This window comes from Contarinia nasturtii, unplaced genomic scaffold (genome assembly GCF_009176525.2).
Source record: "Contarinia nasturtii isolate CC-2019 unplaced genomic scaffold, AAFC_CNas_1.1 Cnas_scaffold_129, whole genome shotgun sequence".
NCBI classification, from domain to species: Eukaryota; Metazoa; Arthropoda; class Insecta; order Diptera; family Cecidomyiidae; genus Contarinia; species Contarinia nasturtii.
The window spans coordinates 3,470,434-3,483,454 of NW_022197486.1; the positions used below are offsets into that span (position 1 = coordinate 3,470,434).

General features: G+C 32.3%; 1 protein-coding gene across 1 annotated transcript; it reads left to right on the forward strand.

Moving 5' to 3' along the window:
* The first annotated feature begins 1,204 nt into the window (after positions 1-1,204).
* Positions 1,205-2,654, forward strand: LOC116343625 (neuropeptides capa receptor-like). Its single transcript, XM_031771817.1, has 2 exons — positions 1,205-1,327; positions 1,427-2,654. The coding sequence occupies exon 2, from the start codon at positions 1,440-1,442 to the stop codon at positions 2,613-2,615; it is 1,176 nt and encodes a 391-aa protein (XP_031627677.1). The 5' UTR covers positions 1,205-1,327; positions 1,427-1,439; the 3' UTR covers positions 2,616-2,654.
* The last annotated feature ends 10,367 nt before the right edge of the window (positions 2,655-13,021 follow it).

The following is a 13,021-nucleotide window of genomic DNA, read 5'->3' on the forward strand; positions in this document are numbered from 1 at the left end:
ATTTCAACGCAATGAAGTGTTTTCTCTCTTCTTCTTTTTTCCACCGACCAATTTATAAATGAAAATTTATTTTTGTATACGACTTTTAGGTAAACAACTCATAAATAATACGCTTGTATTCATCCGTGAAATAAGTCGTGGCAATGTTCAAAGCATAAGGATTCTTATGTTTAGCATAAAATAAATCTGAATATTTATGGCACGAAGAAAATGGAATGAATTGAGCAGTGCAATGACGGCATTATTTACACAATATTCACCTGAAGGCATTACCAAAGAAATTAACGCAATCGTTATTTTCATATAGCTGCGCTATGGGCATTGATATGTTCCAAACAAATTACTTAATTTTTTTTTTTATCTCTTTCAAGATGTTCGAATTTAGTGTGAATGAAGAAAAAAAAAGAATGAACTGTCTAATCTTTAGAACGCGATTGAGTTAAACATGGTTCAGTCATGAGCTGTGCCAACATTGTGTCAATAGAGAATGGAGGAGATCGCACTTGTTTTGTTTGTGGTTTTAAATTAAATTTGTGTTTTACCTGAAAAAATAAGAGAATAAATTGTGATCAAACAAAACCATTATGTGGATGTGAATATACCGACTGTTGGTGATTATCTCGAAAGCACAAAACAATCAGAAAGTATTATTCAAAATTGCCGATGTGTTCATGGTGCCGAGATGCAAGCGTTCTGGATAGAATTCGTTATTCGTAACTGCAGGGCATTATTTTTACTTTATTTGTAGACATTCGATGCTCTTCTCTGCACAGTATCCACTGAATTGGCATAATTGCTTTTCAATCGATGTGCTTGTTAGGAAATTTTGCTCTGACTACCATATTCCATCTTTTTACGCTTCGATTCGTTTCATATGTGCACATTTTCTATATCACATTTTTCATTATTATTGCATTTACCATCGGTAGGAGTGTAGCCTTGCATTATTGTTAACGACAATAAAGTCACTTGCACAGGAAAATTTGTTATGATTTATCACAAGAGTTAAATGCAAATAATGTTGCTAACCAAATTATTTATTTGACAATTTAACGACCGAATTGCAATTCGATTTAAAAAAAATAACGTTGAGCGCACGCACACACATACAATCGAAATATACGGTGCAAATGTCAATCGTTGGTGCGTGTGCATTGATTAGCATGCGAGAGTGCGAGAGAGAGAGGAAGAGAGTGATCGGCGAGAGAAAAAAAAAATAAAGAAGAAAGAAGAACAACGGCAATGTTGTTGATTTGAGCTGTCAAATTAGATTTGGACAACATCTTCATTGCAAATGTCATATTCGCACTGTTTGCTTCGTAAATGGGTAAATAAAATGTGCTTTTTTATGTGGTGTTTTTTTGAATCGACTGATTAGAAAATAAAAATACATGTACATATGTTTATTTTGTTGTCAAAATTCTAGACAAAGCGAGACGATGCATGACGATATCATTTGTTTCAACGGAATGGACAATTGTGAGACCGATGATGCTGCCGCTCAAATTTTATCAACTAACACGTATACTGGGACAACAACCGTGATGCCGTCATTTTACGATCGATGCGATCCAAGCAATTTAACATCGTTCAATTGTACAAAAGAGGAATTTTTATTCTATTCACGGGGCGATGATGTTGCGAGCATGTGGTTAACAATGCCGGTAACGACTTCGTACACGCTTATCTTGTTGGCCGGAATTATTGGAAACTTGACGGTTTGCAGCATAATAATTCGTAATCGATCAATGCACACCACCACAAATTATTATTTGTTCAATTTGGCGATAGCAGACCTGCTTTATCTATTGCTCGGACTGCCGTTTGAAATTTACATGTTCTGGAATCAATATCCCTGGCCATTTAGTTCGGAATTTTGTAAATGCCGTACATTATTGTCCGATTCGTGTACTTATGCGAGTGTATTAACGATTGTTGCATTCTCTGTTGAGCGTTACATTGCAATTTGTCATCCATTGTGTTCATATGTGATGGACAACTTAAAACGTGTTGTTTATGTTATTGCTCTAATTTGGATTTTTAGCTTTTTAAGTGCCACACCAGTTGCATTGAATAGATACGTGCATTTCGTTCGATATCCACCACCAAACGGACCTGAAATACCTGAATCGGGAATTTGCACGTTGGACACAAGCTTCAAAGGACTGTATGAGATGTCAACGCTTATATTTTTTGTCATTCCATTAGTTATTCTAATCATAATGTATACGCAAATTGCATCCAAACTAAATAGTCGTGAAGAAAATCGCAACAATGGACAGCTCGGTGAATCATCAAATGCAAAAACAAAAACAAAACATTTAAAATCGAAAAAGAGAGTCATACGCATGTTGCATTGCATTGTAGTTACATTTTTTATTAGCTGGGCTCCGTTTCATGCGCAACGACTTGTATTCATTTATGGCAAAGATTGGAACAACTACGATCAAATTAATGAATTTTTATTCACAATTGCTGGAGTTTTTTATTACATGTCGTGCACAATTAATCCAATAATTTATAATGTCATGTCACATCGTTACCGAAAAGCATTTCGACAAACGTTTTGTTGTCAAGAAAACGGCAGTCAAACGACAACACAAACACAGTTTTAAATGAACAATAAAACATGATTTCAACAAATTAAACTAAAACAACATCCTCTTTTTATTCGAACGGTTTTAATGGAAAAGTGACAACACACCATTCGTCTACTAGAGTAGAATTTTTTATAGGTCGTTTGGCAATGGTAAGTCAAAGAAAATCCACACCACACCAAATAAGAATAATCACTTACACATTGTAATACTTTGTGCACGAATCTAATCACTGTATTCATCTATAGATGAATTTGTCCTCCCATTACTTTTGTTTACAATATGAAATGGGAAATTAAATTCTAAAACTAATTTATCATTGAATTTTGAATCAATCAATTTCAAGAAGAAATTGAACATTTAATTTTTTTTTCATTTTCTAAATCTTCTAAAATTCTGAAATTTTACTTAGCAGTCCATTTATACGTATGTCATAGAATGTCTTACCAATGGAGAAAAAGCGAAAAAAGATAAACTTGATAAGGCCATTTTGTGAAAAAATACTTGCCAAATTTAAATAGTTTTATCGAAAGAAAAAAAATCTAGGGAAATATCTCACCAAAAATCTCGTTTATATTGGCGTGCTTTAGCCTTTATTCCAGACAATATATTGAATTAACTGGTCACTTGAGCTGACAGTACGTTAGCCAGCTAAATGAGCTAAAACAATAGACGTTATTGTTTCAATGATGAATCACTTTTATCATTAAAACAATAACTTGTATTGTTTAAGTCCATTTGGCTGGCTAACGTACTGTCAGCTCAAATGACCAGTTAGTTCAATATATTGTCTGCTTTATTCAATGTTCACGCATATCCACAGGCATCTAAAGTAATTTATTGAACACAGAAATGAAATATGCTTACACGATATTTTAATCTAATGAAAGGCGACCAGAAAATATACATCAACATGGAGGACATCCCAGTGGCACACAAACTATAACTGGAATATCAATTTTATCTTATTTGTTTTAAAAGATCTTGGTTTTTAACGAGGGAATTTATTTCCAAACACATAAACTTGTATCGTCATCCTCCTCTTGATCAATTCTGGATAGCTACAAGCCGTAATTTTTCGGACACCAATGCAAAAATTAACATTTTTCGATGTTATAAATTTTCCACTTCCATTGATCCGATCCACTTCTGCTGAATTGACGTAATGAATTTAAATGTTAGTCGGGTAAATTTTCATCAGTAATTCGAAATCCATAAAATCAATCAAAATCTCTGTTATTTTTGTCCATGCAAAATCATTTATTCACCAAACAAATCATCGGCAAAAAAACGAAATGCATTTATTGACATCTTCAACTTGAGAGATGCCGTTTAATCCTCACCAAACATTTCTCTGTAATTTTATCACATTCGATTGCTTGTGGTTTTTCTGTTTTTATTCCAATTTATGTTGTACCAATAATAAATGAGTTAAATTATGAAGATGAAAAAAACGTAGTTCTTGTATGTGGGTGTGAACAGTTTGTTCTTCAATGCTTTGTTTTTGTAAAAACAAACTTAATATATTTTTCCACTAAATAAAACCGACAAAGAGAATTCGATGTAATTGAATTACTGTATTAATCGATTCGAATTGAACAAAGACGAAACACAACTATAAAGCAGATAATGTAGAATATCAGTAGTGTGCGCAATTCACGAGAACTATACAATCATTTAAAACCATTCTTCTCAGAATGAAGTGAATTCAACTGAATCTTAAGTTACATTTACCCGAATGTCAAAAACAACGGTCTCCGAAAACTTCTTGGAAATGGATATTAAAGAGAACATTCCGTATGCAAAATAGTGAGATCGTTAAAAGAGGCCATTCAACACCAAATGATTTCTCGGTAAATACAAAAATGGCAAATGAGTTCCAAACCTTAAACAAAAAGAATTGACATCCTCATTTCTACCATTCGACATCGGTTGTTGTATATTTAATATTTATAATCGCTTTAACCATTTTGTGCTTAAGAATGTATCTCTTCCACACGGTCACCCATAGAAAAGCAGCATTGCCAAATCGAAAGTGTGTTGAAAAACAATACCAAAAGAAATATAAAGAACAACGATTTTTTTTTATTGCAAAGTAAACATCAAACGCATATTAAATGATGATTCGTGTCATATTTATCGATGCAGTCGTCAAATCTTTATAATTTCATGTATTTTGTTGTTGTTAATGTGCCCGAACAATGTTTAATGCGCGGCGGCTAGATTCATTTCAATAATTCTCGTATTTGTGTGGCAGGTAAATCACTGATTGATAGTGAATTCCAACAGCTAATTAATATGCGTCGCAGGAACGATATTAACACATTTGTTCGTACCTATTATACGTTACCTTGAAGTTGCATGTGTTTTTTTATGTTTAGAATATACCTTACTTGAATGCAGGTCCATATTCAACACTATAATTAGAATTCAATTCGAATCGAATTAATTAATTCTTAGTGTTCATCTTTTCCCGTCGCATTTGATGTATGTGGTGGACAAACGAAGATAAAAAAATTCATCGAATTCCAATTCAACGATGAAAATTCCAAAGAAGTGAGTAAAAGGCGAATCGAGTGCCAAACTAGTAATATCAACAAAATCATACCCATATGCTTGCTTCGATGCGTGCAGGCATTTCGTTTATGGCAATGATCAATCGATCAAGATGTGTATGTATTTTTTTTTTTCGTTTTAAAAATTTAATATGGAATATATTGGTTCATCCGAACGTCGAGACATATTCACAAGAACTGTGTTTGGATTTCGTTGAAGTGCACTCTTTTCGTTCAGTATTCATAGCACAAAGAACTAACAAACTTAAGCCTTCTCGTCGAGCGACGCTGCGTAATAAAAACCAAATCAAAATATCAATTTAGATTAAAAGTTCAAGAGTTTGCTCAGCATATAAAAATGAATAAGATTAAGAATATAATAATTAGCTCTTATAATGAGACATACATAGCGGTCGTGCTTCATCTCTTGCAATGAATTTGTTTGAATGATTTGAAAATAGAAAATGATTTATGGATTTAATATGTTATGATATCATGAAATTAATAATTTTCTATTTCAATATTATTATGTCATGAAAAAAAAATGTTTTACCATTGAACCGAATGTGTCGATGTAACAATTTCATAATGCTTGTACATTTTACATGTATGAAATACAATTCTAAATGCGTATATTTATCAGCAGATCAATCAACAGCATGGTAACAAGTGTTTTTTTAATCTTATATATTTTAATTTTTGGTCGCACCTCGTGTACAACACTCAAATAGGTGACAGCATATAATTGCGCGCACACACCCCATCCAATTAACATATTAATAATGTTGTAATATCGGAGTGATTTCTATTGATGATATTACTTCATCAAGGCATGTCAATTGTTTGATCTCAACTACGATCTCCACATCTACTTATCTGTGTTAATTATATTTTCAACAGCGATGAAGCAGTTTGTTGCAAAGCACAAAGTTTGACTAATGCATGCAAGGCAACTCCAATTAATTATTTGAAAAAAAGGGTGATTATTGTTTTCATCTTGTCTTATACATTTGAGATGTAGTTCCTCGATGAAAACGGAATTTTTTACCAATTTGTTTTGCCCTTTTAATTTCAAGTTTTATGATTTTATCGATGGATTTTTAACAATGATTAAATTATGGAAGAGACAAATAGATATTTGAGGACATTACAGACGTCAGAAAATTCCTTCCAAAAATCAATTGAAAATGGAATCGTTTAGAGCTCATCGTGTTGTCAATGCATTTACATTTGAGCATGTTAATGTATATAAATAATATGTAATTAGTTGAAAATTAAGAAGAAAAAAAAATATGTGCGGCCCACAATGATAAATATGACTTTCATAGAGGTGTGCATTTGTAAATCATAAGAACAACAACATTAACTCAATAACCTTGTCTAGCGTAATTTTTATGAAATGAAAAGGGAGTGTCTTGTTTTTATTGTTGAGTAGTTTTAATTATCAAATCTTCTAAATCTGATGATTACTCATCAAGTTCAAAATTAGAATTTGACACGTGAATTGTTGTAGCAAAAATGATTTTTTAACATAAAAATGCAAAATAGGATCCACAAAAGTGCTATTTCAGCGGTCTTTCCTGTTTTTCATACAAACGCCGATGTAGATGTAAAATCGCGAAAAATTGAAAAAAAAAAATAATTAAATATTTTTTCTTCGAATCTCAAATTCTGCTTAATTCTATGTATCACCTGAATCAATTAGAATGAAAAATCGTATTTTTTATCAATAATAGGTATCATTTGGCATGTTGAAATATTATGGGTGAGTTTTGCTTGTTCCGATATTCCTTGAGATCATTTTCATGTTGAAGTATTATTTTGAAGAAAAAAGATCTATTTTTTGGCGCAACGATTCCAATGAGCGCTAATATCGTAGATTTTTCTTTATCGATTCCACCAATACGACATCTACTAAAAAACTCGCCGATTTCTGTTACTAGTGGTGTTTTAATACAGCTCGTGTAAACGTACAAAGGAATACACTGACTCATACGCATACACAGGATCGGAGTCTGTGTGTTCTTTTGTATTAGTTTGTCTATAATACAGCCATAGCCGTATAGTTTGCTCAAGCTGTGTCAAAGCAACAGTAGTAACAAAAATCGGTATCTTTTTTAACAGATGTCGTATTCGTAGAATCGATAAAATTAATTTGTATGGGGAATATACGATACTAGTTCCCATCGAACGATTCACACGTTCTGTTGTATTTTTTTAGCTTATCGATGACAATATCCCTTATTTACTAGGGGAGAGAAACCAATGCTAGTAGTTCTAGTTTATAGCTAATTTACTAGTTTTTAGCTAATTTACTAGTTTATTGCTTGAATAATCTAATAATGCTAATATTCCTTTATGAAATTGCTAGTTTTCTAGTTTTTTGTTCTGTCAAATGACAATCAAATGATTGTACTGACACAATGAAGTATTTTGACGTTTTGTTGTTCAGACATATTTTTATGTGTTTTGAATAAATATACACTTATAATAGTGAAAATTAGTTTAATTATTCTTTTTTAACACAAAATCGTGCATAAAGTACTTGTTTCTTTCAATAGTCGACTTGTAAAATTGATTTAGTCACCAAATCATGGCAGAATATCAAAATGGCGGATCAAATAATTTTTGCTAATTTTTGCTAATTTTTCTAGTTTTTGCTAGTTTTTTTCTAATTTTCCTAGTTTTTACTTGAAATATAAAAAACTAGCTAATGGTTTCCGTCCCCTAGCTTATTTATGAAATGATCATGCGTTTTCTTCCCTTTTTCTACCATTTTTAGTTCATATTTACAATATGTGTTACACATAATGTGAAAAATCCTAAGATGTGTTGTTTAATTAGAAAGTCAAAACTGCTTCTTCATTTTAATGGTAATTAGATCTCCGAGTCCAAATGAAATAATAGTGTTAGAATGCAATATCAAATTTATTCAGTTAACACAGAAACAAATATTCGAGTACGGTTACTCGCATTTGCGGTGTTAGCAGAGAGTCTACCCTTCAAAATGAGTTACGCACTCTATTTTACTCTATTTTTGGTGTTAATTTCATCCAAGTGAACACTCATAGTGAAAGGAGAAATACATGTGTAGTCATAGCCGCATGCGTTCAACGTACATATGACTACACATGTATTAAAATAGAGTACGCCACTCATTTTGAGGGGTAGACTCTCTGCTAACACCGTAAGTGCGAGTAAGCGTACTCGATTATTTGTTTCTGTGAAGAGTGATGTGCATCAAAAAAGGGATGCATGAAACGTATGAAGATTTAAAAAGAAAACAAATGAATTTCGTTGATTGACGAGCAGCGAAATATTGCGATGGAAATAATTTAACGCATAGTTTAATTTATGCAATTTTATTGATTGTTTACAAATGATGTAACCGCACCTATAGTACCTTGTGTGCACCGCTATAGGAATCGATTGGAAATGATCATAAACAAAACAATTTTAAATGAATAAGATTCCAACTAGAGTAAGTAATTTCTGTTGATATCGACTTTAGCACTGCCACAGTGCCTTGCACAACGTATTGATCCATTCAAATATCGATTCAAAGTGACCTCACATGCACATACAATGGCCCAACAATATAGCTTTATGCACTCGTTAGTACAGAAGATTGTGTTATTGATGATCACAATTGAGATTGGTCCAAGAGATTGGCGCGGGCAAAGCGCACGGCAAAACTAATATCAGCATAATGATACTAAGCATTCATTTTCAAATAAATGCACCGATATAATTTGCTTCCTCATCTTTGGTTTAATTGAAAAGCGGCTCTGAATTAAACGTAAAGCCGTATGAATAGCGTGCAATTTTCGATATTGATTTATGTGCATTACAAACTATTTGGATGTGAGCGAGACAAATTAAGCTAAGTACCAAAAACTATCGATTTATATAAAATAGTAATGATTGTACCTCCAATTGATGATAATGATGATCAGTTGCGGATTTGTTATTCATAATAATCTAAATTAAATTTTGAACTGAGCGAGCGTTTCTATCAGACTGAGTGAGCATGGCATTGAAAAATTACTTTATTTTCCAAACAATTTATATACAAATGTAAAATCGCTTGACCCTTTTCCATGATTTGAAATTCATTCAAATGGAGCTATCATTATGGTAATACTAAGTTGGTATTACCAAGAACAATATGATTATTATAATTGCAAAGTTCAGCGAGTGTAAGGCGAGAAAATAATTATATTGTTCATGGTACAGACAATTTATGTCGCCATTTCTCATGATATTGAAAAAACCCTTGCCCTATGTTTGTTGAAACATAGCCAAATGACTAGATTTCGAAATAACTGATCCTACCGATCTTCGATCGAAAGGTTCAGTTTTGCTAATAAATAACGAAGCATTGATCTAGGGGCTCAAGAGTAAATTGACTTGCATGAGTCTCATGTAAATTACACGATTCAATAAGAGTGGCTATTTAATTTTAGTACATCGAATACTGGATCAAACATCGAACAGAAAATGAATTTGTCAAAATAATAATCTAATATAACTAATATATAAATTCGCAAACATGAAAAGTTTCGTACCTCACTTTTTGAAATTTTGATCCGTCAAAAAATGTGGCAAGGAGAGCCACATGATTTTTACACATAAAATGCATGTAAAACGTCGATGCTAGGGGCATAATTCAAAATTTTCAACGACTGAATTCTATAATAATATCTAAATTAACTGAATTTTTCTGCAAACGAATGAATTCCGGTGAATTCTACGGCGATTTCATTCAAATATGTGAGATAGTGGTGAATAGTTTCTGCTGGCAATTACTGCAATATTTATATTTTGTGTAACAAAATTGTAAATGTTTTTTATATTTTTTTAATAAAAATTAATTTTATTTTCAATTTTGAACGATTTTCTATCGAAAACAATCGGAAATATTGAAAAAATAATAAATTAAAAAATATTGCGGTTATCATAACCTCACTTTATTAATTTGACACATTTCATTCTATTCACACGAATTCACCGAACTTATCAATAACCACTCGATTCAAAAGTGTGAATTTACGTGAATTCCTCTGAATTTTTTTGCCGTATTAAGCCCCTAGCGTCGATGTGAATGTTCTATTGTCAATGTTGTGTTTTTTTATTTTATTTTTATTGTTATCTTATTTTAAAAAAAATAAAAGTGTATAAACACACGAACAGTATCGTAAACTCCAGTATAATTCAATAAAATAAAAAACTGCACCATTAATTTGAGTTTACAAATTTAAATTTATAATTTTTTTTGTTTATTAACTTAAATAAATTTGTAAATTTGGTGCAGTTTTTTATTTTATTATTTTTTAATTGATTTATTTATTTAATTTTTTAATTTTTTTTATTTAATTTAATTAGATTTCCTCTATTTTTATATTTTATTTTATTATATTTTTTTATTATTTAATTTAATTTTTATTTAATTATTTTTTTGTATATTATACCGAGAGTTTCATATAAGGTTGCCATGAAGCAGCAGAAGGATAGTGAATTGTGGCACAAATAACCACATGTTAGCTTGGGTTGTGATTGTTTTTTTTTGTCGCTCTAAAATGAGAGTTCTTACTCGCATGCACGCATTGAAAACACCGACTTCAAAAATGCGCCACCAACTTAGCAATGCCAAGTTAGCATGCTCTCTCTGTATTCTCATTCTCATTTCAAAGCGACAAAAAAAAATTCGATCACAAACGAAGTAAACATTTGGTTTCAGCTCAAGTGCTGAACATCAACATTAAATTTGTAAAAAAAAACAAATGATCAAATATGGTTTATTATACGTTTAACGGAAAATTTGGTCACTTGTTTTTTAAATTCGTAGAATTTTTTTTCCTCGCATAATTTGTTTCGTTCCATTTTTAAATTCATATATGATGTATTTCTGGCTATTGTTGAGCTCCTAGATAGGAAGATTTGCGTGCGGCGGACCTGTCGGTAGGAGTCTCCCAGCCTCCGGAAGATCCAACTGTGACTGTCGAGTTTTCACGGGGTTGAGTTTTCGCCAAGCATGCCCGAACAAATGCGGCAAGACTTTCACACGTGATTATAATCTTCGCCGTCATTTGCTCACGTGTGGAAATCATGATGCCAAAGTGTACCGTTTTACATCAGAATTAGGGGCTTGCCTAAGGGGCAAAGCAGTACTTGAATAATGATTATAAGTTAATGCTGTATCCGGCTGGAGCAGTGCCAGTGCCTTTATTTAGGCTTGCATGTGCGTTTGCACATTCATTTTAAGTTCACTCAATCTCATAATCACATTCACTCAATGATAAGGAAGAGGACCAAAGCATAGAATTGTTACCACCACGAATAAAAAGGTATAAGATCGATACGATCGACCCTCCCTTCGCTCCGAACAAAATATCAATTCTAAAGTATTTTTGCATGCTGATTCCGAAATTTTGGGTTTCAGGTAAAAAAATCATATCTTGGGAGTTTTGACCCCCAACCCCCCAAAGGTGTAGGGGAGTTGGAGGGCAGGAGTCCTAAAAAATTTCCCCCGTCATTCTGAACAATTTTGTGGTACATTTTTTTTGATCCGATGAAGTTTTGCAAAATGTGGGACACACCAACCCACCTGGGGAAAAAATTCAAAATTCTGCTCCGATAGAAATGTTCCATTGTTTTCTCCCAGCATACCCCCACTCCCCCGAAGGGTTTTTCGAAATGTTCACTCCTTAATAGTGGCCCGGCTTCGTGAGACACCCTGTATATCACAGACATTATTATAAATATCACAAATTTGTCTTGAAAGCATGTGTATTATTCTCCCTTCTCTTATTTAAATCCATAAAATGTTCCTAAGAGTTATGAACAGTATAAAAATGAAAAAAAGCTGATGGATATTTCCATAGCAAATTAAACCGCTTGCGACTGTTACGTCACAATCACCCATCCCTTGGCACGGCTGAACAACCTTAGATTACGTCCATTTTTAATGTCGAAAGAATACAATTATTTGAAGTAAAGAATCTTACAAGAGTAAGACGATCTTTTCCGCACGGTGGTAGATGCGTATTTTATTAAGCTAGTAAAAATAAACAAATGAAATTTTGGACAATAATTGCTTTAACACAACTGAAATTGTTAGGAGAATTGTGCAGTCATGGCCTTACATAGTGAAATCAACGTATTTAGACTAAAATGGCATTTTGGCGTAATTAGCGCTTTTGTACTACATTCGAACGATCAAATTCATTTGAGTTCATATTGAGTACATTTATTAGTGTTTCGTTTTGATTAAAACAACTTCTAGGCGTTATCACAAACTCGTAAATACCAAATTTTTCAATTACTTTCTTCTCGTCAGTAAATTCTTAAGCAGTTTAATTAGAACAAAAGAATTCTAGGAATGATCGAGTTTGGCGAAAATGGTGCGTTGGTACTCCATAAGTACACTGACAAAACTAAGGTTATGATTTTGACAACACCGTGTTGTAAATGCTTACATTCCAAAAAACTAATGATGCAGTATTTTAGTGATTAATTTGTGATTTTCAAAAATATTTTGAAAATTTCGATACGACATCTGGCGGACATTTTTTGAACAAAAAAGTGAAAATTGCCCAAAAAAGAAATATTATCGAAATTTCGAAAAGGCTTTCATTAAAAACAACCGTAATAATAAAAATTCTTCGACACAGATTTAGTGACCAATTTGTGATTCCCAAAAATGTCATCATTTGAATTTGTGACACACTCCTTGGGACAGAAATGTCAATTTATCGATTTTCATACTAAAAGTCGAAAATCAATGAAATTTTTCAAAGCGAATACTTAGATCTAAATAAATGGTGTCATATTTTAGTGACCAATTTGTGACTCTCAAAAATGTCATCA